Source organism: Balaenoptera acutorostrata, chromosome 19 (genome assembly GCF_949987535.1).
Source record: "Balaenoptera acutorostrata chromosome 19, mBalAcu1.1, whole genome shotgun sequence".
Lineage (NCBI taxonomy): Eukaryota > Metazoa > Chordata > Mammalia > Artiodactyla > Balaenopteridae > Balaenoptera > Balaenoptera acutorostrata.
Window position 1 is genome coordinate 45043374 of NC_080082.1, and position 26953 is coordinate 45070326.

The following is a 26953-nucleotide window of genomic DNA, read 5'->3' on the forward strand; positions in this document are numbered from 1 at the left end:
TCCCACATGTGGAGGGGCAACTAAGCCCATGTGCCACAAACTACAGAGCCCACATGCTCTGGAGCCCGAGCACCACAACTAGAGAGAAAACCCGCATGCCACAACTAGAGAGAAGCCCGCATGCCACAAAGAAAGATCCCACATGCCACAATGAAGATCCCACGTGCCTCAACTAAGACCCAAAGCAGCCAAGAATAAAATAAATTTAAAAAAAAACAAAAAACAAAACTTGAATGCCTTCCTTTTTTTTTTAAAAAAAGTCTTTATTTCTCTTGAGTAAATATCTATGAATTAGGTTGCTGGGTCACAGGTGAGAGTATGTTTAACTTCTTAAGACACTGTCAAACTATTTCTCAAGTTTTTGTATTATTTTGCATTCCTAGTAGCAGTGTATGAAAGTTCCAGTTGATCTACATTCTCACTAGCATCCAGAATTATTATGTATTATTATTTTTTGTTCTGGTTTGGTTTTTAGAGCCATTCAGATAGTTATGTAGTGGTATCCCATTGTGGTTTTAATTTGCATTTCCCTAATGTCTAATGATGTTGAGTATTTTTCATGTGTGTATTTGCAATCAATATATATTCTTTGGTAAAGCATCTACTGGAATATTTTGACCATTTTTTAATTGGTCTATTTATTTCCTTTTTGTTGAGTTTTGAGAGTTCTTTATATATTTTTGATCTATATCCCTTTGTCAGGTATGTGATTTTGCAAGTATTTACCCCTTGTCTGTGGCTTTTCTTTTTATTTTAAAAGTGTCTTTCACAGAGCAAAAGATTAATTTTGATGAAGTTCAATTCATCATTTTTTCCTTTATGGAGCATGATTTTGGTATCTATCTAAGAACTCTTTGCTTAGCCCAAACTCACAAAGATTTTCTCTGTTTTCTCCTAAAAGTTTTACAGTTTGACATTTTACATTTAGGTCAACAATCCATTATGAGTTAATATTTGTATAAAATGTAGGTCAAGGTTTATTTTTTGCATATAGATGTCTAGTTATTCCAGCATCATTTGTTGAAAACATTGTCCTTTCTCCTCCTCCTCTTTCAGGAGTCTAAGCAGGGAGGTTTCATGGGGCATTTATGAAGATGCTGCTGTAGTTTTTGTTAAGAAACAGGAATAGAATGCATCTTAAAAGAGATGATTTTTCTGTCTAAAGAAAACTTCCCGATAGCCAAAGCGATCTTGAGAAAGAAGAACAAAGCTGAAGGCATCATACTTCCTGATTTCAAACTATATTACAAAGCTATAGTAATCAGAATGCTATGGGAATTCCCTGGCTGTCCAGTGGTTGGGACTCCAAGTTTTCACTGCCGAGGGCCCAGGTTCAATCACTGGTCCAGGAACTAAGATCCTGCAAGCAGTGTGACCAAAAAATAAACAAACAAAAAAATCCACTATGGCAAGTATTTGCATAAAAACAGACACATAAGTCAACGGATCAGAATTGAAAGTGCAGAAATAAACCCATGAATATATAGTCAATTAATTTACGACAAAGGAGTCAAGAATATACAATGGGGAAAGGACAGTCTCTCCAATAAATGATGTTGGGAAAAGTGGACAGCCACATACAAAAGAATCAAACTAGACTACTTTCTCATACCATACACAAAAATTAACTCAAATGGATTAAACACTTGAATGTAAGACCTGAAACCATAAAACTCCTAGAAGAAAACATAGGTAGTAAGCTCCTTGACATAGATCTTGGTGATGACTTTTTGTATTTGACATCAAAAGCAAAGGCAACAAAAGCAACAATAAACAAGTGGGACTACATCAAACTAAAAAGCTTCTGAACAGCAAAGGAAACCATCAACAAAATGAAAAGGCCGAACAGGAAAAAATATTTGTAAATCATATATCTGCCAAGGAGTTAATATCCAAAAATATAAAGGACTCATGCAACTCAATAGCAAACAAACACAATTTGATTAAAGAATGGGCAGAGGATCTGAATAGACATTTTTCCAGAGAAGACATACAGATGGCCAATGGATAGAAAAGATGTTCAACACCACTAATCATCAGGGAAATGCAAATCAAAGCCACAATGACTTATCACCTCACATTCATTAAAATGGCTATTGTCAAAAACACAAGAAATAAGAAGTGTTGGTAATGATGTGGAGAAAGGAAATCCTTTTGCACTGTTGGTAAGAATGTAAATTGGAGCAAACACTATGGAAAACAGTATGGAGATTCCTCAAAAAATTAAAAATAGAATTACCGTATGGTCCAGCAATTCTACTTCTAGGTATTTATCCAAAAGAAATGGAAACACTAACTCAAAAAGATATATGCACCCCATGTTCATTGCAATATTATTTATAATAGACAAGATGTGGAAGCAACCTAAGTGTCTATCAATGGATGAGTGAGTAAAGATGTGGTGTGTACGTATACAATTGAATATTATTCACCCACAAAAAAAGGAAAAAATCTTGCTATTTGTGATGATATGGATGAGCCTAGAGGGCATTAAACTAAGTGAAATAAGTCAGAGAAAGACAAATACTGTATGATCTCACTTACATGTGGAATCAAAACAAACAAACAAATTCATAGATACAGAGTACAGCAAATTGGTGGTTGTCAGAGGCATGAGTGAAGTGGGTCAAAAGGTACAAACTCATTTATAAAGTCCTGGGGATATAATGTACAGCATGGTGGCCATAGTTAACAATACTGTATTGTATATTTAAAGGTTGCTAGAGAGTGGATCTTAAAAGTTCTCATCACAAGAAAAACAATTTTGTAATAATGTGTGGTAGTGGGTGTTAACTAGACTTATTTTGGTGATCATATCACAATTCGATACAAGTATTGTATCATGGTGTTGTACACCTGACACTAATGTTATACATCAATTATATCTCAATTAAAATTAAATTAAATATTTTTTAATTAAAAAAAAGAGGGACTTCCCCGGCGGCCCAGTGGTTAAGATTTCACCTTCCAACGCAGGGGGTGGGGGTTTGATCTCTGGTCGGGAAGCTAAGATCCCACATGCCTCAGGGCCAAAAATCCAAAACATAAAACAGAAGCAATATTGTAACAAATTCAATAAAGCCTTTAAAAATGGTCCACATCAAAAATATATATATCTAAAAAAAATTTAAATAAATAAATAGAAAAAGAAAACTGCCCTAAGATGTAAAGAGAGAATGTATTAAAGGTCTGCCATCAACTCAGCTGGAGCGGAAGAGAGAGATGAGGGTTTGGGAGAGAGGAAATAGAGGGAGGGAAGAGACAGGATGTCTAGACAGTTTAAAGGTGTCTGGAGATTGGGTCTTGAGTAGTGGGAAAAGAGACCACTGGTAATCTGTGTCTTAGTTGGGGTCTTCCAAAAAGCAGACACCAAGACAGGAACAGACATGCAGAAGATGTACTGGAAGGAAGACCTGTGAAGGAAGAAGAAGAGGTAGCCAGAAAAGGTGGGGAGAGCCTGCAGACTACCATGCCAGTCTACCACCTGGTTAGAGAGGGAGAAGGCAGAATTGCGTAGAGTCTGAAACTGCAATGCAGTTCCAAGAAAATGTACCCCGCCAACAGGGAATCCTTGATCCAGGGCGGCCTGTCACGGACTGAGCATGTGCCCTATAAAATTCATGCATTGAAACCTAATTCTTTTTTTTTTACTCTGTTTATTTATTTATTTATTTATTTTTAAATTTTTGGCTGTGTTGGGTCTTCGTTTCTGTGCGAGGGCTTTCTCTAGTCGCGGCAAGTGGGGGCCACTCTTCATCGCGGTGCGCGGGCCTCTCACTATCACGGCCTCTCTTGTTGCGGAGCACAGGCTGCAGACGCGCAGGCTCAGTAGTTGTGGCTCACGGGCCTAGTTGCTCCGCGGCATGTGGGATCCTCCCAGACCAGGGCTCGAACCCGTGTCCCCCGCATTGACAGGCAGACTCTCCACCACTGCGCCACCAGGGAAGCCCCGAAACCTAATTCTTTATGGGCCCCCTTTAGGGGGCACATAGGTCATGAATGAGATTACACGAAGAGGCAGGAGAGCTAGCTAGCTCTCTCCTTTCTCCATATGAAGACACAAGGAAAAGACAGCATCAGCGACCCAGAAGAGGGTTCTCACCAGAACCCAATCATGCTGGCACCCTGATCTCAGACTTTCAGCCTCTAGAACTGTCAGGAATAAATTTTTATTGTTTAAGTTCAGTCTATGATAATTTGTTATAGCAGCCCAAACTGACTACAACATTGCCCAAGATCCCACATCTCACAGGAACGGACCAGTATTTCAGCCCTGCATGCTCAGACAGTGGCTGGGAGCAATCTCTAGAGGAAGTAGGGCCTTGCCATGAAAGGAGTGAAACCAGAAAAGCAGCTTCTGGGGCTATCAGTTAACCAGGCAGCTGGAGGCTGAGCAGTGCTTTAATACTCTGCATCCAATCCAGACACTGTCTACCTGGAGATAGCATCAGGCCCCACAGGTTAAAGGCTCAGCCCCACAGGACTGCCAACCACCCACCCGCCCCAGTTCAGATGTCAGTCCAGGTTGTCACCTGTGCTTCCAACTGACTGGCTGCAGATGGGAGCTTCCCAACACCTCTTCCGTGGGCTCAATTAATTTACTAGAGCAGCTCAGAGAACTCAGAGAAATGTTTTACTTACTAGATTACTGGCTTATTATAAAAGATATATCTCAGGAGCAGACAGATGGAATAGATGCACAGGGCAAGGTATAGGGAAGGGGCAGGAAGCTTCCATGCCCTCTCCAGGGGCACCACTCTCCCCAAATCTCTACGTGTTCAACAACTTGGAAGCGCTCCCATTTCAGTCCTTTTGAGTTTTTATGGAGGCTTCATTACACAGGCATGCTTGATGAAATCATTGGCTGCTGGAGACTGATTTAATCTCCAGTCCCTCTCCTCTCCTGATATGGGGCGGGGGAGGGGGCAGGGCACTGAAAGTTCCAACCCTCTATTCCCAGCAGTTGGTTCTCTTGGCAACCTGCCTGCACACTTAGGTGCGTCCCAAAGTTCACCTCATTAACATAACAAGAGACACCTTTATACCTCCCAACACTTAGGAAATGCCAAGTGTTTTAGGAGCCCTGTGCCAGAAACAGGGGACCGACCAAATATACACTTATTATAAACCACAATGTCACATGCATTTTCATTCAGCCTCCACTGTAAGGGGACTGGGCACAGCGTAGGGAAGAAAATGCCAGTAAGATTGCTCTCCTCTGTCCCTAGCTGCCCGCCCCACCCGGACTCCAGGGCTGCTCCTCCGGGGGAGGCACCAGTAGAGGGCACGTCTTGCAGAAACTGCACTCAGCCTTCAGAGTCCAGACGCTGGGGAGGAGAGAGACTGCGGGGAACCAGGATGTACATGCCCTCTAATAGCACTCAGCGCAGATTTCTTTAAAGTTACTTCTATTTTATTTTATTGAGGTATAACATACATACAATACAGAGCATAAATCTTAAGATTTATGTTCACACTTAAGTGAACTGTTTATATATGTATACACATTTGGAATCATCACTAAGATCAAGATAAATAAAATTCTATAAAACAGCCCTAAAGGGTTCCTTCCTACCCTTTCCCAATCAATACCAGCCCTTTCCTAGATCGCCACTACCCTGATTTCTACCACTGTAGATTAGTTTTGCCTTTTTTGAAATTCAAATAATACAGTATGTAACCTTCTTTGTCTGGCTTCCCTCACTCAATGTTGGGTCTGGGAGATTCATTCCTATGAGATACATCTTCATTTTGTAGCAGTATTCTTCTTATTGCTGAGGAGTATCCAATTATATGAATACAACATTGTCTGTTACCCATTTACTGTTGGTAGACATTTGGGTTGTATTCATTATGGAGCTATTATGAATAACGTTCTTATAACATTCCTGAACATTTATTTTGGCGAACATGTGCCCTCAATCCTCCTGGATATGTACTTAGAGGTAGAATTTCTGGGCTGTAGGATAGCATATGTTGAGCTTTAGTAGACACTACCAAATGGTTTTCTAAAGTAGTTGTACCAATTTATATTCCCCCCAGCAACATGAGAGTACAGTTGTTCTATATCATCACCGATTCATATTGTCAATATTTATAATTTTAGCAATTCTGGTGGGTGTCAAGTTCAGATTTTAAAATCCAAAGTGCTAGCCAAACAAAAAGGGTCTGTGGGCCTGCAGGCAGCTCGTATGAAACCTCTGCACCTAAGGGCTTTCCACTGCCTGCACAAGTGCCCCCACCCCTTACACACACACCTGGAAGCCAGGTTCTCTGAGAACTCCGGTAGAGTCCCTTCTTAGTCCAGGGTTCACTGTCCGTGCAGTGGTTCCCGTCTCTCCACCCTATATCTACCCAATGGTAATATCCCTGAATTATTGCACACAAAGTCCACAGTGTATATTAGGTTATTACTATGATTATGATTATTATCATCATCACCACCATTATTTGGACATGCACAAATGCAAAAGGTACAAAGGTAAAAAGACACATTAGTTATCTGGTACTACATAACAAATTATCTCAAAATGCATTGGCTTGAAACAATAAGCATTTATTATACCACATGATTTCTGTGGGTCAGGAACTGGGGTGTGGCTTAGCTGGATGGTCTTGCCTCAAGGTCTTCCAGGAGGTTGCAGTTAAGATGAGGGCCTGGGTTGCAACCACTTCAGGGCTTCCCTGGGGCTGGACGATCTCCTTCCAGGCTGGCTCCCTCACACACTGGCAAGCTGTTGGCAGGAGGCCTCAGTTTCTCACCACATGAGCCTCTTCACAGGGCTGCTCAACCATCCTCATGACTAAGCAGCTGCCTTCCCCCAGAGCCAGTGATCCAAGAGAGTATGGCAGAAGCCACAGTGTCTTTTATGACATATTTTGGAAAGTCACACTCTGTCATGCCCATGATATCCCATTGGTTACACAGGTTCATTCTATCCAATGTGGGAGGGAACTAGATAAGGGTGTGAATACCACAAGGGTATAAAATGTGAGTCTCCCTCCCATGTGTTCGGGCCACTCATTTTCTCTTCAACACCACTGTCACCAGTTTCTTGTGAATTCTGCCAGCAATGTATTTCATACACTTACACAGGAAATCACACTTACTTTTGCACCTTACTTTTTTCACTCAATATATCTTGGAAATCCTTCCACATCAGGACATAAAGACCTGCCTTCTTCCCTTTAAGTGTGATAAACCATTCCACCGCAGGCATAAGTTATTTAACCAGCCCCCTATTGATGGTTGTCTGGGCTGTCCTCACTGTTTCCCTACTGAAAGCAAAGCTGCAATGGGTAAATGTGAGCACATACCCTTTTGCACTAGAATAAATGTCTAGAAGTCGACTAGCTGAACAGAAGGGTCTGGGCATCTTTCACTGTGGCAGATGTTGCTGCATTGTCCATCATGGAGGTTGGATAGAACAATTGACTTTCCCACCAGCGAGGGTGTGGATTTTACGAAGCATTGAGGGGTAATGGCCAAAAATGTGGGGCATCTCGGGCAGCTCAGCAAGTAATTAAAAATGGAATATCACCTACCTTTGCTGTTTGAAACTTTTCTCAGTCACACTCCTCAGCCAGAGAGTTTCCCCTGGCTCTCTCCCACACCATGAGCTAGGCTTTTTTCTCTCTCCAGCTTGCTTGCTCCTGGCCCCTAAAATTCTTGTTCTTGCCTTAAATGCAGCAGGTGAAGAGTTCTTTGCCAGCCAGGCCCCAAACGCTGACATTTTAATGCCAAAATGGTGCTCCAAGATGTGTTCTCCAACAAGACGGTTCTCACCAGAGATGACCTCTGCCCTCTGCCCTCTGCTCTGGGTAAGCAGTTCTCGCTCCTCAGGGATAAGCCTGTGTTCGCAGGTCTGCCTCCTGCTTGACTGTGAGCTCCTCAAGGGCAGAAACAGTGCCTCATTCGTCTCTGTATCCGCTGCTCGAGGTGGCAAAACGAGCGTCTAGGAACTGTTTGTTGAATGAATGAATGACACAGAGGGAAACTTGTCAAACCAGTGTTGTCAGAGCCCTCTTAGCTTTGCTCTATTTGAGAAGGTAGGTGTGTCTAAATCACTGTGAAGACTATATTAAGATGAAAGCATTTATTTCCTCCACCTGAAGCATTTCTCAAAGGGAAGTGTTTCTTTTCGTCTTTCTTGTTTTCCCCCTTTGGCCTAGTCAGAGCCTCGTGGAGACACCCATGATGAGAAACAGGCACAATAATGCCCACAAACATGAAAAGGATGTGCAGACTTGGAATGACAAACACAGGGCAAACTTAGACAAAGAACAGCATAAATATTGACACTGCAGAGGGAGGGATGGGAAGCCAGTTTCTGTTCCATGATTTAGCAGAGGGTAGATGTGGTTGTGGTTTCAAATCCAATACTTCAGCACCCCCAAATCTAAAAATTTTGAGAGATATTCTTTTGAAATCATAGTTTCTGAACATCCCAGGTGTCCTCCTTTAACACAAATCTTCGTAACCATTTGAACAGAAATCTTTCCCCAATGTCCCACATTTCCATGGCTTTGAGACTCAGCCTCAGGTGTGTAATTGATAAAGAAGGCAGCATGGAGAATCATGGAAACTTGACTAGTTCAAAGTCTGCCCGTTATAAGCAGGATGGCCTCTGTTTCCTTTTTTTCTTTATTTGTTTTCCCTACTTTCTGTTTTGAATATCTTCAAACCGACAGAAGAGTTGCAGGAAAAGTATGATGAACAGCTGTAAGTCAGGGCTCAGCAAACTCCAGCCTGCAGCTCGTTTTGGTACAACCCGTGAACTAAGAAGGGATTTTATATTTTTAAGTGGTTGAAAAAAACTCAGAAGAAGCTGTCACAACACATGAAAATGACAGGACAGTCAGACGCGTGTCCCTCAGTGATGTTTGCCGAGTGCTTGCGCACTATCTATGCCCTGTTCGCGCGACAATGGCTGAGTTGAGTAGTTGCCACAGGGATCCTGGCTCCCAAAGCCCAGAATATGTACCATGTGACCCTTCACTGATCCCTGACCTAAGGTCATCAATTGTTACTATTTTGCCCCCTCTGTTTTCTCTCACTCTTGCTGAGACAAGAGTGAGAGAAAGTATTGCATTAGTCTCAATACTTCACCCTTAGATGCTTTGGCAGATGTCTCACTTTCTCTAGCCCAAAGCTGGGAATCACAGATCTAGCCTGGGGAAAGATAAGATGATGTGAAGTGTGTAGCACACACTGCTTGGCACTTAGACAGAACTTAAGAACTGATCCAGGACTTCCTGGTGGTGCAGTGGTTAAGAATCCGCCTGCCAATGCAGGGGATACGGTTCGAACCCTGGTCCGGGAAGATCCCACATGGTGCGGAGCAACTAAGCCCGCGCACCACAGCTACTGAGCCCACGTGCCACAACTACTGAAGTCCATGCGCCTAGAGCCCATGCTCCACAACAAGAGAAGCCACCACAATGAGAAGGCTGCGCACCGCAACAAAGGGTAGCCCCCACTCGCCGCAACTGGAGAAAGCGCACGCACAGCAACGAAGACCCAATGCAGCCAAAAATAAATAAATTAAAAAAAAAAAAAAAAGAACTGATCCAATAAAAATTCCTAGCATTTTCCACAGAGGTGATTGCCGGAACCCCTAACCTGAAAACCCTGAGACTGGTGCTTTCCTGAAAGCCTGGTTCCCAAAGTCTAGAAGCCAGCTTTCCCTCAGAAAGGGCTCCTTACTCGAGGAGCTGAAAAAGCCTCAGGGAGACTTCATTTTTTCCACAGCTTGTGGCTTGGCTGACTCAACCTCTGCCTTTCCCTGAGTCACGAGTTTTTCCTCTTATTTGGAGGAGCTCAGCCCTCCACCCACGGCTGGTCTCTGGTGGGAAGGGGTGGACAGCTAGAGGATCAGAGCTTGTGCTGCCTCCAGGGGGTTTCCCGGAGCTCCACCCACTTCCATAGAATATCAGCAAGGAAGGAAGGACAGATGAGGAGACTGAGGCCCCAGTGGGCCCTGGACCAGCAGTGAGAAAAGGCTAGTTGGGGTCTCCTGACTCCAGGACCAAGAGCTGTGTATCTTCTCTCTGGTTTTCCAGAATCATGAAAAGACCTCCTTTTCCTGGACACCTGCTCTGTGCCAAGCACAGAGTCAGATGCCAGAGAGCTGTTTACAGGGCTTTCCAGCTCCCTTCCTACAGCCACCTCACCCCAGGCAGGGCCTGCCTTCCTGGAGAAGGCCCCTCTTGCTAGGGAGGTGGGGGATCTGCACTGAGGCAGTCACAGAACATGGCCTACAAGGCTAAGCTCAAAGTCCCTCTCCATCTCCCCCACCCCGGGCAACAAGCATGTGTACACTTGGGATGGCATTTCCCAGTGTCTCAGTGTCCCAACTGACTTCCTTGGTTATAACTCAGCCTCTGGGATCTTGGGGCCTTGTGTCCCCCACCCTCTGTCTGGTGTATACCATCAGAACTCATAAACTCAAATGCTTATTCAACTGCAGGTACATAAATGTGTAAAGGGGGGGTGAGAGGGAAACCACGGAGAATGGTGGGGACTGTGGTGAGTGGGAGAACACGTGCCCCATCTAAAGGGTACAGCTCTGTGCAGAGATGGGGGACCAGCTCTTTCAAATCCTCTGATTTAAGAGAAGCGGAAAATCCTGAAATTTTTGTGTAATCTTTCAAGACGAAATGTTGGCAATGCATTTTATAAACGTTTAAATACTTTTGTGAGGCTGTGGCTTATGTTGGGTGAGGGTAATAGCCATGAAGGTGGTGGAGGTGGGGATGCCATGGTGGGGGGATGTGGACTCTCCAAGGTCACAGCTGGTGGCCCTCTCACTTGCCTATCCACCCCTCCTCTTTCTCTTAGCCTCTCCCTGCTCTCTCCTCCCTTGCCCCAGCCCCTTGCCCTGTGGCAATGTGCCCATGTCCCGGCCCCACTCCACTCGGGCTGAGAAAGGCAGATCCCCAGTACCGGGGCCTACCTCACAGCCTCTGCCCACACCACCCAGGAGAGCGGGTCACCCCTGTTCAGCTCATGCCTCCCAGCACCAACCCTTCAGGTCCCAGCCCTGGGCAGAGTCGGAGGTCTGGACCCAGGCACCTGGAGCTGGGTAGGCTCTTCCTCCCGCTGTTATCTCTTGCCTTGGTCCTGGCCCAGCAGGCACTGCTCTGGACTGAGCCAGCCCCTCTTCACAGTGCCCAGGTCTCCCCTATTTGGCAAGACAAACTTATCCCTGCGACAGACACTTACTAAACGCTGAACTCAGTTCTCAGCACTGGAGAGAGAGAGGAATGAACAAGATGCGTACTGTCCAGCCCACAGGGCTCACAGCCTACCTAGGTGGGGAAGATAATCCATGAACATGTAAACAAGCAACCTAATCAGATGACTTCAGGTTGAGAGAAGTGCTTTGCAAAATAATAAAATGGAGTGAGGTAGATGAGGGTGGGTCAGGAAGCCTCTGAGGAGGGGACAGTTTGAGTTGGATCTAAATGCCAAAAATGCAGCCATGGGAAGATCTGGAGGCACAAAGGAAGTGCAAAGGCCCAGAGGTGAGAACAACCTTGGGGTTTTGAAGAACAGGAAGAAGCTAGTGTGAAATGAAGTGTTGAGAGGAGGCCAGAGGGAGGCTGAGACAGCCCTCGAGGAGTGGTGATGGTGAGGCTTGGACTTTCATTTCATTTCAGTGTTGCTGGGCGGGGGGCGTATGTTGGGCCCGGGAAGAAGGGGGACAAAACCTGTTGGTAATGTTGGAGCTGGGTGATGGGTACATGGAGTCCATTAAATTAGTCTCTTTCCTTCAATGTATGTTTGAAAGTTTTCACTATAAAAAGTTTAAAACATAAAACAGATAAAATACTGATTTTTCATATTATGATTATCAATCTCTCGATTTCTGAGAGAGGACTATGCCAGCCAGCAGCAGGGAATACCGCCAGAGTCAGCAGAAGGCACAATAACGCCAAGGCCTCCCTCCCCCTTTCCTGGCTCACAGGCCCCAGTCCGGCGAGTTCAAAGTCTGCTGCCTGGCAAGAACAGCCAGCGTGCAGAGCGCGGCGTCGGAAAGGGAAACCGGGGGGCTTGAGACGGGGTGCCCAGCCCCGGGAGAGAGCTACAAGCGAGCCCTGCCCAGCCCTGGCTCGCATCAGGGGCGCACCACAACGCACTCAAACTCTAGCCACTCCGCCTGCGCACTTTTCCCGGGAACTTGGGGTTATGGAGTTGGAATCCAGGCTCCGCCCCCGCCGCGCGCCAGGGCTCCAATTGGCGGAGCTGCCGCGAGGGGCGTGACGGGGAGAGTTGGAACGCGTTGGCTTGGGCGGTTGGGGTTAGCCCCAGCTGGCAAGAGGAACGGCGCGGCCGAGTGCGGTCTGACACGCAGGCTGCCGGGCGGGGCGCGCGGGGCCCCGGCCGAGGAGGTAAGGGTCCCCGGCCGGGCTGCGGCGAGCGAAGCAGGCGGGCTTCCGGCCGGCCGGCCGCCTCCAAGCTCCCCGGGCCGCCTCGACTATATGGCCCCGGGGCTGGGGCGGGGCGGGGCGGGCGCGCAGCCAGGACTATCTTGGACTCTGGCCCGGAGCAGAGGCACGGAGCCGGGCGCTTATTGCTGGCTGGTCGGGCTGGAGGCGGGGCGGGTGCTGCAGGGGCTCCAGGGATAGCAGGGTGACAACAGGTAAGGGGTCTCCGGGGTGAAAACAGGTTAGGGGTCCCCGGGGTCGAGGCAGGTTCCCCGGTGTATGCGCGACGTGAGAGCGGAAAAGGTCAGGAGGCGCCCGTGGGCGTTGAGCCCTGGAGCAGCAGGGATCTCAGCGCTCCCGCGGTCCGGAGATGGTTCAGGGATTCCTGACTCACGCCGTCGAAGGTCCCAGTCTGCGGGGTGTGGAGAAGTGGGCTGAGATAGTTGCCCCAGCGAAGCGGGGAGGAGAGGGAGGGTGGAAGTGCCTTCCAGGTGACCTAGGTGCTTGCTAGCCTCTCTCGTTTAGGAACCGCCTGGCCCCTGAAGCGTGTGAGTTTGTGACTTTTGGTGGGAGTTGTCAAAGGAAACAGAGCCGGGCTTAATCTCCCATTTCACAGAGGAAGTAACTGAGGCAGGCCCAGAGAGAGGTGGCAGTTCCTTCCCAGACTGCAGTCACCTGGAATCTCCTTCCCTTTCTCTCTCCCTGAACACCTGAAGAGCTGTGCAGGGGGAGAGTTGTCATTAGCCCCTTTTGCAGGTGGGAAAATGGACGCTTTGAGTCACACTGAAACTGTTTTGTTTGTTTTTTATAAATTTATTTTTTTTATTTATTTATTTTTGTCTGCATTGGGTCTTCATTGCTGCACGCGGGCTTTCTGTAGTTGCAGAGAGCTGGCTTCTCATTATGGTGGCTTCTGTTGTTGCAGAGCACGGGCTCTAGGCGCACAGGCTTCAGTAGTTGTGGTTTGTGGGCTCTAGAGTGCAGGCTTCAGTAGTTGTGACGCACGGGCTTAGTTGCTCCGCGGCATGTGGGATCTTCCCAGACCAGGGCTCGAACCCGTATCCCTTGCATTGGCAGGCGGATTCTTAACCATTGTGGCACCAGGGAAGTCCCTGCATTATGCATTTGACAGCATGTGGTGGTATAGATCAGGAGTCTGCAAACTTTTTCTGTAAAGCGCCAAATAGTAAATATTTTAGGCTTTGCAAGCCAGTCCCCATTGCATGTGGCTGTTTTCCAATAAATTGTATTTAGAAAAACGGTAGTTGTTCAGACTTGATATAGATTTGCCACTCCTGGTGTAGATCATGTGTGACACCTCGACTGTCAAGCACAGAACCCTGGCCACCCAGTGACACTTAGGGCATGGCTCACTCACTGAGAGCACCTTTGGCCCAGCTCAGGTGGTGGGATCACTTGTGTTCAGGAAGGCCAGCCCAGGAGCCTGCCCTCCTTCCAAAACCTGCAAGAAAGAGCAGGTCTGTTTACTTCCCTGTTCCCAGACACTGGCCCTTCGGGAGTGTCCACCTTCTGTCAGCATCTGGGGTACCACATGGGGGTCAGCACAGGCTGTCCTGAGGCAGGCGGCCCCAAAAGGAGTGGGCACAGGCTCAGCTCTCTCCACCCCTGTTCTAAGGGAGGAGGGTTCACTCCCCTAGTGAGAACAATAAGAACAGGATTCCCCATCTGCTGGGAGGGTTGGGGGATGGGGAGGTGGGGATGCTGCCTCATTTACCAAGAAAATCTTCAGGGAACTTCCCTGGCGGTCCAGTGGTTAAAACTGCGCGCTTCCACTGCAGGGGGTGCGGGTTCGATCTCTGGTGAGGGAAAGAAGTGAGGGGCGCGGTCAAAAAAAAAGAAAAAGAAAATCTCCAGGCCATGTTATAGCAGGTGTGAAGTTCTGGTCGTGGCAGATCTGGTAGGCAGATGTGGGGGAGCCCCCCAGGAGGATGCTGTCTGCCCGGCCCCTCACCCCAGCTGGTACTCGCTGCAGGCCCACGGAGGAGGGGGCACAAGAGCCTTCCCACTACCCCAGTCAGTGTGTGGAGTCAGCTTGGAGCCCAGACCCCTTTCATTGTCACCAGGTACTCCCCACCCTTCCTGCGCCATATTTTGCTGCCAACAGGGCCTGGAGGGGGTCTGTAAACCACTGACTAGGGACAGAGCAGTGTGGGGCATCCTGGGGCCTCCTACAAGGGCCGGGGAGACAGTGCTGTAGGCCCTCCCCTGCCCAAAGCTCTCCCCTCCCTGGGCGCTGTTCCTCACTTCCTCCATGGCGACCACCTGGGTAGCATCTAATCAGAGATGGACCTGGGCGAGTCTGCCTCCAGAGCTCACCCACTGTGGGGGGCACCTGCTCTTCTCTCCACATAAAGTCTGTCTGCTCAGTGCTGAATGTGTTAGGCCTCGGTGTGTGGCTGCAAGATTGGGTTTTCACCCAGTTCTGCCAGGTGGCTGCCAGGTGGCTGCCAGGTGTGTTGGAGGGAACAAGTGGCGTTCCGTCCTCAGATGTTCATCCTGGCGTGTCCTGCAGCCTGGGCCCTGCTGCTGTGCGGTCAGGGGAGGCCCAGCCTGGTGACCCGCTGCGAGGCCAGTAGAGCCCAGAGCTCTTGACCCAGACATTGTACTGTAATTCTTTTCTTTTTGAGGACCTTAAATTTAGAAAGAGAGAAAGAAAAAGCTCATTTTCCCACTTCCCAGAACTGACTGGATTTTATCACATTTGCTGCTGCCTTTTTTTAAATGAAAGAAATAAAAATTTCTCCTGATTTTGGTTTGTATCTATCTTTTTGTTTTAAAACCATCTTAACTATTTTTAAGCTTACAGTTCAGTAGTGTTAAGTATATTCCTATTGTTTTGAAATATCTCCAGAATTCTCTTCATCTTACAAAACCGAAACTCTATACCCATTAAATAAAAACTCTCCTCCACCACCACAGCCCCCGCCCGGACCCCGCTCTTCCTCCTCCTCCACCCCCAGCCCTGGTAACCACCTTGCTACTTTCTGTTTCTATGAACTTGACTACTATAGATACATCATATTAGTGGAATCATGCAGTATGTCTTTTGGGGACTTGCTTATTTCAGTTGGCATAATGTCTTCAGTGTCCATCCATGTTGTAGCAAGTGACAGGATTTCTTTTTAAGGCTGAATAAAATTCCATTGTATGTCTATACCACCTTTTGTTTACCCATTCTTCCATTAATGGACACTTGGGATGCTTCCATTTCTTGGCTGTTGTGAATAATGCTGCTATGAACATGGGTGTGCAAATACCACTTGGAGATCCTGCTTTCAATTCTCTTGGATAAATAAACAGAAGTGGATTGCTGAATCGTATGGCAGTTCTATTTTTAATGTTTAGAGGGACCTCCATGCTGTTATCCATAGTGGCTGCACCAGTTTACATTCCCACTAACAGTGCAGGAGGGTTCCAACTTTTCCATGTCCCTACCGACACTTGTTTCCTGTTTTTTTGATAGCAGCCATCCTCATGGGCGCGAGGCTCCATCCTATCCATTTTGATTCACAGATATAGTTCTTGGACACTTTTTAAAGGTTGCGTAATTTCTGCATACATGATGTCACACAGACCATTCTGCAGGTTGCTTTTTCCACTCAGCGTTTGGTGTCTGTTGTCGCTCCATGTTGACCCACGTGGATCGGGTGGAGTCACTGTAAGTGCCTACAGTAGCCCATTGTGTGAGTGCACCCAGCTCACCCTTTGTTCTGCCCTTTCCCCTCTGCCAGGCATCTCCGTTGTCGCTGCTGTAGGTCCCAAAGTCACTGCTCTTGGTGTCTCTCCCTCCTTTGCTACACTCTGAGCTCCTCCAGTGGAGCCCTCATCCAGCCCATCCCGGGGCCCAGCACCCAGCCCAGGGGTCCTGGGGGTGGCCTCTGGAATGTTGCCAGACTGTCCACAGCAGGGACGCAGTGACTGGTCCTAGCAGGACAGCCCAGGGCTGTCACCCATAATCAGCTAGGTTTGCAACATGCAGCCGAGATCAGCAGCCTAAAAATAGTGGTTCTTACATAAGGTGGTGTGGACAGCACTTAGGATGGCTTGTGGTCTGAAAGGGGCAAGTGGTGTGTGAGTCGGGGCCGAGCACCCCTGTTGTGTAATGCATCCAGCCCCCGCGCTGGCCCCACTTCAGCTTCCCACAGGTAGACTGACTTACGGAACTGCAGTGTGGTGACCCAGAAACTCTGCGTGTGTGATCATTTGGCCAGGGGTGTGCTGTGTGTGACTGTACACTTGTGCTCACATGGTGGTGGCGGCAGCAGCGGCTGTGAGGTCAGCTCTCATCTGCTTCCTCTTCAGAGATAGGAGGTGCTGGCTCCTTCCTCCTGTGGTGGGCCCCAGGGAGCTTTGGTTCATTCATTCACTAGCCACTCACGAAGCACCTACTATGTGCTTGGCACTGTTCCAGGCATTGGGGATACAGCAGTGAACAAGAAAAGGCTCCTGCTGTGATGGAGCTTAGAAGTGGGTGAGGGAAATAGAAAACACGCAAGCAAATGATGGATAGACAAGAAAATATCAGGTCCTGGTAAGTCCTGTGAAGAAAAAGCAAAATAGGGTAACATCCTACAGAAAAGGTTAGCAAACTTTTTCTGTAAAGAGTAAATTTTAGGTTCTGTAACCATGTGGTCTCTGTCACAGCTCTCAGCTCTGTTACTGCAGCAGGAAAGCAGCACAGACAATTGTAAATGAATGATGTGGCTGTGTTCCAATAAAACTTCATACACGAAACCAGGCTGTGGGCCAGATTTGACCCTCAGGCCATGGTTTGCAGACCCTGTCCTGGGTAGGGGGAGAAGCTGCCTGAGCTGGGGTTGTCAGAGAGACCCTTTCTGAAAGGGAGATAGCCTTGCTGTCAATTCACTGATGGAGTTGTGTGGTGAGAAGTGGGCAGACTGGGGCCAAGTGTGAGAGAGAAAAATGATGGAGCTTGCTCATGGGTTGAATGGGGGTACAGGAAAGAGGAGATTCAAGGGGGAGTCCTAGATTTGGGGCTTCAACAACTAGGTGGTGAATGGTGGTTTGTTTCTGGAAAAGAAGAGGAGCTGGTGGGAGGTCACAGGGGCAGCTCAGGGGAGAGCTGGGACTGCAGGCTTGCCCTGGGGTCGGTGGTGTTTGGGTGTCCTCAAAGCTGTGAGTCTGGTGAGTCAAAGGGAGTGGGTATGGACAGAGCAGAGGGGGCCCAGGTGAGATCTGGGGCTACCACATGGAGCACTTGGCAGAGGAGGATAGAGGCCTCCTGCTCCATGGGGGAAGGCTCTGAGCAGCACCATCTCCAGGGGTGCAAGCTCTGGGCTGCCTAGTTACTAACAGAGCCTCAGTTTCCTCCTGTCAAGGGGGGACCTACCTGCTATGGTTGGTGTGAGGACTAAATGAGATAGTCATGCTTGACATGGAAGAAGCACTCAGCAGTGGTACCTGTGATGATGATGGTGGTGACCACTGGGCTCATGGGCTGAGTGAGTGGGTTGCAGGGTCTATGATGCTTTGTCTTGGTAGATGGGGGAGTCACTGACCGGTTGGGGTTGCAGACACCCCATTGCCTGGCACTCCCCATCCTGGTGCATGCACCTGCACCCTTCTGCCTGGGGCAGGCCCAAAGTGCTGGGTAGTCAGTGCTCCTGGAAGCCCCTGAAGGGAGGTGGGGCTCAGTATCCTTGCCCCTTGGGTGGATGGTGTTGAGGCCTGTTCTACCCTGTTTTCCAAGGCTCCCCAGGGGCTTGAGCCCCCACTTCTCAGCCACACATCTTTACTGCTGCCTTCCTATCTCGGGCTGGCTTCCATACGTCCCTCACTGCGGGGGGGGGGGGTCCCCCTTCACCTCCCAGTAACTCCTTGTCTAAGGGTCATTTTCTGGGGCAGCGAGTTTCCTTGGTTGAGTGGCCGTCTGGGCCCACTGGGTTGCAGTGGGGTAATTAGTGGGTTGTCTGACAGATGGGTTGGTGAGCTGGGGGTTAGGGGGTGGTCTTGACCCACCGCCCCCACCCACCCCCATGTCTGAGCAAGCTGACGCCTCCTCTGCTGCTCCTCCCACAGCCGAGTGGCCGAAGATGGTGGACTACCTGGCGAACACGGAGATCAACAGCCAGCGCATCGCGGCTGTTGAGAGCTGCTTCGGGGCATCGGGGCAGCCACTGGCCCTACCGGGCCGAGTGCTGCTGGGCGAGGGCGTCCTGACCAAGGAGTGCCGCAAGAAGGCCAAACCGCGCATCTTCTTCCTCTTCAATGACATCCTGGTGTACGGCAGCATCGTGCTCAACAAGCGCAAGTACCGCAGCCAGCATATCATTCCGCTGGAGGAGGTGACGCTGGAGCTGCTGCCCGAGACCCTGCAGGCCAAGAACCGCTGGATGATCAAGACGGCCAAGAAGTCCTTCGTGGTGTCAGCCGCCTCCGCCACCGAGCGCCAGGAGTGGATCAGCCATATCGAGGAGTGTGTGCGGCGGCAGCTGCTGGCCACGGGCCTCCAGCCCAGCACGGAGCACGCGGCGCCCTGGATCCCCGACAAGGCCACGGACATCTGCATGCGCTGCACGCAGACGCGCTTCTCGGCGCTCACCCGACGGCACCACTGCCGCAAATGCGGCTTTGTGGTCTGTGCCGAGTGCTCCCGCGAGCGCTTCCTCCTGCCGCGCCTCTCGCCCAAGCCCCTGCGCGTCTGCAGCCTCTGCTTCCGCGAGCTGGCCGCCCAGAAGCGGAAGGAGGAGGCGGAGGAGCTGGGCACCGGGTCCGCCGGGCAGCCGGCCTACCTGGCCGGGGCCGTCTGCGGAGCGTCCAGTGGAGACGACGATGACTCAGACGAGGACAGGGAGGGCAGTGGGGATGGTGACTGGCCCAGCCGCGTGGAGTTCTATGCCTCAGGAGTCTCCTGGTCGTCCTTCCACAGCTGACCCCGGGTCTGCAGACATGCGGGAGGGCTTTCCTAGTCACTTCGGCATCCAAGCAGATGCCATTGCCGGGGCCCCTGAGAGGGCAGAGTTCCCCAAGCTGCCCAGCACCCTGCAGGGCCCTACCCCATGGGACCCTACCCCACGGGGTGGTGGGCACAGCGGAAGCGGATCCTTTTCTCTGAACCCCCAATGCCTCTTTTTGGATACTGGCATCCCTCTAGTTCCACTTCAGGTAATTACCTTTTCATTTAGCAAACCCAAAATACTTAGGCCTCTTGGGAACAAATGTCGTTTCTCGGCCCTTTGAGCTGTTGATCCAGATGATCCCTTGAATTAGACAACCTCAGGCAGCTTTAGGGACCAGAGAGAAGGTTGCACTGGAGTGAGGTCCCCTCTTCTCTGAGACCTTGAATCACCAGACCTGGCCCCGCCCCCCTGCAGGCAAGACTGTGCGTCCTGAGAGACCTCCAGGAAACCAATGCCTGCCCACCTACCTTGCTGATGCCCACCTGCCCGGCTGGCTGGGCCTTGTCACGGCAGGCACGTGGGCTCACCCAGAGCCAGGCAAGAGACTGCCATGCTGTGGGTGCCCGCCAGGCCCAGGAACTGCAGCCTGAGCTCCCCATGGTCCAGAGTGGCCTGCCAAGCCCTCTGGCCCAGTCTCACCTCCCTCCAGGTGTCTGATGCCTCTCAGTCCTGTCCTCATCCCTCCCTGTGCTGGAGAAAGCAGTGTTTTCTGTTAGGACTCTTAATTGCAAGTGACAGAAACCCTACCCAGACTGACTTAATAATAAAAAGAAAGTTTATTGACTCATGTGTTTGCAAAGTCCAGGAGTGTTCTTGCTTCAGACACAGCTCTGTGACCGAGGACTGAAACCATGCTAGGTGGCAAATGTCAACAACTGTCCACCACTCTGGGCATTCCTGAGAATGCTGGCAGTTCCAGCGGGGTCAGATGTTTGCACCACACCATGGTTGATTCCCAGGGACAGAGCCCCGTCCATCCAGGCGCCGTGACTGTAGCCCAGCACCTGCAGCCCTGTTCACTTGGTGTGAGTTATCTAAACAGCCAGACAGCAAGTAAAGGAAACAAGGAGCCACTTATCCAGCTCTCCATGAGCCTTCCAGGTTTAAAGCTCTCCCATGTGGCCTCCTGCTCTGGCCCACCCCCGAGGATGGTGCTATTGAGTGGGGAAGTCCCAAGTGCAGCAACCTGCCATGCTCAGCTGGTGTGTTGGGGCTGGAGCTTGAATGGCAGCCACCTGATTCCTGGCCCACACCCAGCCACGGAGTTGTGGTCCTTCAGGACAGTCTCCTGTACCAGTCTTCCCCCCATCGCCTGGCTGGCCTTGGCCAGAGCCCACTGGGCAGAGTGGGGGTCACTGTCAGAAGTGGTGACTTTGGGGCCAGGAAAGCTGCCCCCAGCCCACACTGCGCAGTGCGTGAAACCCCACCATCAGCTCCAGTCCCTGGGTGAACAGTTGTCCTCCCAGCCCAGTTCTCAAACGTTCGCTTGCAGACAGAACCCTGAGAATCTCCTTCGAATGCTAACTCTGATTCAGCAGGCCAGGTGGGCTCCAAGGGGTGGCAACACTCCAGCCTACTCTTGACAGGAGCCGCCCGTGTGAGGGAGGGCGGGAGGGGCAAAGTGTGAGGCACCCAGGGCCTGCCTGTGGCCTAACCCGCAGGGCAGAGGGACTGGGTGGGGAGGGTCAGAGGTGCTTCCAAGAATTGACGAGTCCTTGGCCTCCCTGAACCACACAAACTGGTTCAGGCAGTTCTGCCTGGGCAGAGGGTTCAGGGCAGGCAGGTTACAGGGTGCAGGGCAACTTACTGAGGCCAGATCGGCGTGAAAGCCCAGGCCAGCCAGTCCTATCCCTTCACCCAGGGTTGGTGCCCAGGCAGGGAGTGCCCAGCTCCAGCCACTGGCCTCTTGGTCACTGCCCCACTCCCCTAGAACCTCCCTTGCCCAGTAAACGGGGAGTAGAAGCACCAGGACAGTGTTCCTTTGGACAGAAGAGAGGATTTCCGCACCTGATTCCAGGCACCGGCAGCCTTCTCCACAGCTGCCTGCCAAAGGGGCACAGGGCACAGAACCCAAGGCAGGTGAGGCCATGCCCTCCACACTCGGGCTGGACAGGTGCTGGCTCGGCCCTCAGCCTTCGACCCTCAGACCTGCTTCCCTCACAGCCCTAGCCACCAGGGCTGGGACAGGGCGGCAGCTTCCCTGAGCCCTGAGGCGTTAGGGCCTGTAAGGACCCAAGGGCTCAAGTGGCCAACAACCTTTGGAGGGCTTTCATTCACGCAGACTCACTCATTGCTGTGTGCTGCATCATGGACTGGGGACACAGCCTGAGTGAGATGCACAAGTTCTCGGCTCTCAAGGAATATACAGCCTAGCACAAGAGGCACAGAAGTGGGTGGCGTCGGGCCTGGCGTGGGCTGTGATGGGGGCATGGACTTGGGCATGGCGGGGCGCGGGAGGAGGGCAGCACTCCTCGAATAGTGAGAATGAGTGAGTGAGGCCAGTTGGGGAGATGGCGTTCCAGACTCCAGACGGGGAACAGCAAGTGCAAAGGCCCCGAGGAGGGGAGGAGCCCATGTGTTCTGGAGCAGCTTGGCCGGACTGAGGCCAGAGAGGTGGTGGGGGCAGGTGGGATGCACCGGGAGCCACTGGAGCCTTTAGCAGGGCGGCAGGGCTGCTGTTTGCTCTCAGGAGCTTGCCCTGGTGGCTGTGTGCGGATGGCTGAGGCGGGGGAATGGCCGTGAAGCCTCCTGCTCCCCCTGGGATCCCCAAGGGGTGGCCTAGGCTTCGCTAAGGCCACATCTGCCTACCACGATAGATGGCGGAAGGCAAGCCTTGGCTGCCCTCAACTTATCCCAAAGGGCTGGCCCCTGCCCTGTTCTGCAAGACGCTCTGATGACAGCAGATGGAGCCCTCGGAAGCAAAGTAAAAGCCCTGGGCGGAATGTTTGCGCTGGGCCAGCGTGGGAGGTGGAGCAGTGATCAGGCCCCGGACCACCGAAGCACAGAGGGGAATGTGTCGGAGGAGTCAGGACCTCCTGAAAGGGAAGATGCGGGCCCAGGAGGGGAAGACGCTGCCGCGGGAGACCCCATCTCTGACTCCTTACGGGTCTGTTTCCCTTCAGAGACAACCTCGTCAGCCTGGCTTGGGTCGAGAGTCAGGCCAGGTCCTGACTCCACCCCCGTCACGCACAACCCCCCACCCTACTCCCCCATTCCCCACACCGGCTGTTCTTAGCAGTAGCCTGCTGCCCAGCCAGGCCGCACGGGTCTGCGCTTTCCTCCCCCACCTACCCAACGGCACGTGTTGTCCAAGACTCTGGAGTTGCCCTCAGTCAGGGCCACGTGGCTGGCCCTTGCCCTTGGCCATGATGCTGTCCCCACTCGTGGAGGAGGTCAGGAGTTCTCAGGCTGAATCAGTGCCTGGCTGTTTGTGGATGTTCCCTTTCCCCCAGGACGATGCTTAAGGTCTGGCAGCAGGGCTGGGTCTGCTGGGCCTGCGTCTAGGTCCTCTCAATCCCTCCTGAGGCTTCACTTGCAAGGCCTGGTAAGGGCACGAGAACCAACTGTCCTGCCAGCCAAGTGCTCCTGTTCACCACCCAGGAATCTTCCCCCTCAGCTGGGCGTGGACTCCACGGCCCTGCCAGAGGCTAAGCCTGCTAACAGGCTTTGGACGCTGGGAGGGGCCTGCCTTGCCCCTCCTTCTCAGAGCTGCAGATGGACGAGGGTCTGAGGACCAGGCCCAGGCGTTTGAGGGGCACTGTGGAGCCCCTACCACCTTAGCACTGCCTGAGGCACCCTTGCTGGAATCATCCCTGACGGAAGTCTGAAGTCACTCCAAGTGGAAAGTCAACTCACAACGGCGACCTCAGGGCATTTGGGGACTGACTGACAGGCAGGCCTCCCTTTAGAGTTTAGCCCACTCCTAGGCAGGGGTGCTATGTTCCTACAGGACTCAGCTATTAGGGGAGGCTTCCTCAGGCCTCCTCCAACAGTTTTGTCTGTTGGGGTTTTTAGATGCTGAGTTTTCTTAAATAGGGCCCACTGCATGTGTGCTGATAACATTTGGGTGCTTTCTGCCACAGGCAGGCAAGGGATTCACAGGACCCAAGGAATCTTATCCCTCCTGGATGATGATGATGGTGGGTAGTGGTGCTGATGGGAGCTGTGGCTGCCACTTACTGAGACCCATCTGTGCACTGGTCCCAGAGAGGCAGACCCAGGTCACACAAGGCCATCCTAAGGCCCTCAGGACAGCTGTTTGATCAGGGAGGGCTTCCTGGAGGAGGTGGTGTTTGGTTGAGCCTCAGAGGAGGGCAGGACTTTATCATAGAGGGTGGTAGTCTCCATGAGGCCTGGGAGTCTGGGTCTTTTTGTTAACCATCCCCTCCTGTCCCTGGCATTAATTTGTTGACTGAATAAATGAATCAAGTAAGAAATAGGCTGGGGGCACTGGGGCAGAGGGGATGACAAGGAAACGGGAATTGGGCCTCACTCCTGGAACCCCCAGTCAAGGCGCTGGATGAGAACCCTGGCCTCTTTCTGGAGGGTTGGAGACCAGCCCCTCCCCCAAGACACTGATTGTTGCCCTCTCAGGCAGGACAGGAAGTACCCATACACCCCCACCCACTCAGGCAGAGCTTTCTGGAAAGGTGTCATCACACCTGTTTGCAGGGGTCCAGTGGCTCCCTTGGGCATGGCATCCAGGTTGTCATCAGAGGATTTCTGGTGGCCTGGCCTCTTTCCTGCCCCAGCCTGTTCTCTGGGACACGGCCACAGAGAGGCTGCAGGGGGGGTCAGGGCCACTCTTGGGTTCAGCCACTGGGCAGGGCGAGAGTGGGTGCGAGGCTGACCCAGTTCTCAGCCAGGACCCAGGGTCTCTCAGGCCACAATTGCAAAGCCAGGCAGCCGCTTCCTCTGCCCTGGGCCTGCAGGAAGTGGCCTTCTTGAGGGCTGTGGGCAGGGGAGGGGCCGCCTCTGTGTCTGGGGCTTTTCGCACCTGGCTGGCAGGCTCTGGGCTGCCTGAAGCCTCCCTCCTCAGTGCTCACCGCCTGGCCCGTGCCTCTTTCTGTGCCCAGGCCTGCAACTGTGACGGGGCCCCTGCCCTCCACCTAGGTGCCCTGCTTCAGCCCTGAGCAGACTCAGTGGGACCTGTGCTCAGAGGGCAGAATGTGGGGTGGGGGCCAGAGGTCGGGGAGAGGGGTCTGCCTCACTAAGACCAACAGAGCCAGGCTCTGGGCTTCTCTGGGCTACTTGCTATCTCTGTGCTCACCATTCCACCTCTGCCCATGAACTTAGCGCTCCTGTGAACCCCAGTGCAGCTGCCACCTCCACTCTGCTGCCTTCCTGGGATGCCCCAGGTCAGCATGGCTGTCCCATTTATGCTCCCAGAGCACCTGCAGCCCTGCTCCAGCTTCCCCACCCTCTGTCCTCCCGAGGTGCCTGAGTGGGCCTGTGCCCATCAAAGCTGGCCCTCAAGTCTGAGCCACTCAAGGGTAGGGGGCAGCTCAGTCATCATTCATCTGCGGCCCCCACAGCTCCCAGCACAGGCCCAGTGCCCCTGGCCATTCCACAGATGCTTCTCTTCTAGGGGGAGGTAGCCTTGTGACTTCCCCTAGCTCCCGGGGGCCATTGGCAAGATGCTGGGTTCACAAGGACAGCCGCTGCGGTCACAACTGCCCCCATCGGCTTGGCCTAACCTGCTTGTCTGGCCTGCATTGGCGCCTGCACTCAGGCCTTCTAGCCAGACACTGGGGTGTCTTCTGGCCCTTCCCTTGCCTGTCCCCCACCCTTTTGCCCTTCCAGGCCACCCAGGTCCGAACTGAGGGAGTCTGTGGTGCACTGAAGCACCGAAGGAGCTTCCTTAGGGCCTTGGAGGGAGCAGTTCACACAAGGCCATGGCGCTGGATGTGGACCAGGCTGGGCGCCCCCGTCCCCAACACAGACACCTCCAGCCCCTCTCGGCCTGCCTCCTCCTTTTCCCCTCCTGGACTCCCCATCTCAAAGCCTCAGGCTGGCTTTGGATGAGTCTAGAAGGGAGGAACAGACAGTGAGGGCGCAGGAAGGAGAGGAGAGTGAGGCCCACGGGAAGCCCTTGGGGCTCCTCCCCGCCCCCTTCACAGGCCCCCAGGGCAGGCGTGTCCCCGACACTCGCGAGTCAGGGTCAGTGCCGCACGAGAAGCAGTGGCCAGATCCCATCTCCTGCTGGCTGCTCTCCACACCACAGAGCCCAGCTCTGACCGGAATGTTCCAACACTAAAGACAGAAAGGCAGGCGGGCAGGCGGGGGTGGGGGGGACAGAGGGAGGGCAGGCTGAGCCAGACGTTTCTGGGCAAAAACAAGAGGAAATTTCAGTCCTTGGAACGTCAGCTTAGGGATCCTGCCAGACATTCTGACCCCGAAGAACAGGCTTTCCAGAGACCGGTTCCTGCCCACCGTGGGAGGGGTGGGAGTGGGGGCCTGGGGCTAGCCATCCTTGCCTCCCATTCTTTCTCAGTACAGAGGGTCCTCTGGCTGCCCACAGCAATGCCCAGGGCTGAGGAAATCAGGGTCCCAGGATTCTGGCACACACACACACACACACACACACACACACACAAACTTTATGTAGTTTGTAAATTACCAACATTCTAAAATGCCAAAATGCCTTCCTTTGTATCTCAACCAAGGCTCCTGGGGTCCCCACCCCCCAGTCAGGAAGTGGAAGAACCCGTCAGCCTTGGTCTAAGACCAGCCACTAGCTGACAATTTCTTTCCCCAAGACCTGAGCTGGAGTAGAAGTCAGAGTTGAAGCAAAGGCACTCAGTGAGAGGGAGGGGGCCTGGGGGCCCACAGCGGAGGCAGGGCTCACGGGGGCCCAGCACTGAGTGGGGCTGGTGTGCAGATCGTCACCCCAGGACAGGCCCAGGATCCCCGTGCCCTTTCTGTTCTGCACTCATGCTGTCTCCTCACCTGGAAACACCACTTTGCTTACTGCTCCCTACCCGCTGCCGCTAGAGCGAGTTCACAGGGTGGTGGGCACCCGTGGCTTACCTGAGTGCATGTTCCTCCCTCGGGCGGTCACACTCTGGTATTCCCTGGTGTGAAATAATACAAAAAATATATATTCGTCTCTGACCCCAGTTCCTGGCACAGAGCTCCTAAAACCTTTGTAATTTCCCAAGTGATCAGAGCACTAGGAACATTTCTGACACAGAGCTCCTAAATCCCCTGGAATTTCCTGCGTGACAGCAGTGTCTCTTTTTCTAATGAAGCAACACTTGGAGAAAGACTCAGCCATGATTAGAAGCTTGGAACTTGTAGTCCCCCCCACCTCCACCATCCACCCAGACGGGGAGAGATTGAGTTAATGATCAATCATGATGAAAGCTCCGTAAAAATCCCACAAGCGCAGCGTTGGGAGAGCTTCCAGGCTGGTGAACACGTGGAGGCGCGGGGAGGGTGGTGCACCCGGAGTGGGCACCCAAGCTCCACATGCCTTCCCACTCATCTCTTCATCTGGCTGTCCATCTGTATTCCTTATTATATCCTTTATGACAAACCAGTAAACAAGTATTTCCCTGAGTTCTGTGAGCTGTTCTAGCAAA

The 26953-nt window shown here is 51.8% G+C and overlaps 1 protein-coding gene across 2 annotated transcripts; it reads left to right on the forward strand.

Annotated features, from left to right (window-relative positions):
• Positions 1–12235: 12235 nt before the first annotated feature.
• On the forward strand, positions 12236–20151 carry PLEKHF1 (pleckstrin homology and FYVE domain containing 1). Of its 2 annotated transcripts, none has more exons than XM_007165029.3 (2): positions 12236–12393; positions 18490–20151. In XM_007165029.3, exon 2 carries the CDS (start codon positions 18504–18506, stop codon positions 19341–19343), a length of 840 nt encoding a protein of 279 aa, XP_007165091.1. In that variant the 5' UTR covers positions 12236–12393; positions 18490–18503; the 3' UTR covers positions 19344–20151. The 2 variants fall into 2 exon arrangements, with proteins under 2 accessions (XP_007165091.1, XP_057391024.1); XM_057535041.1 differs by lacking the exon at positions 12236–12393 and adding an exon at positions 12522–12644.
• The last annotated feature ends 6802 nt before the right edge of the window (positions 20152–26953 follow it).

Coding starts and splice junctions, on each gene's coding strand:
- PLEKHF1 (XM_007165029.3), top strand. CDS start 18,504: ATGGTGGACTACCTGGCGAACACGGAGATCAACAGCCAGCGCATCGCG.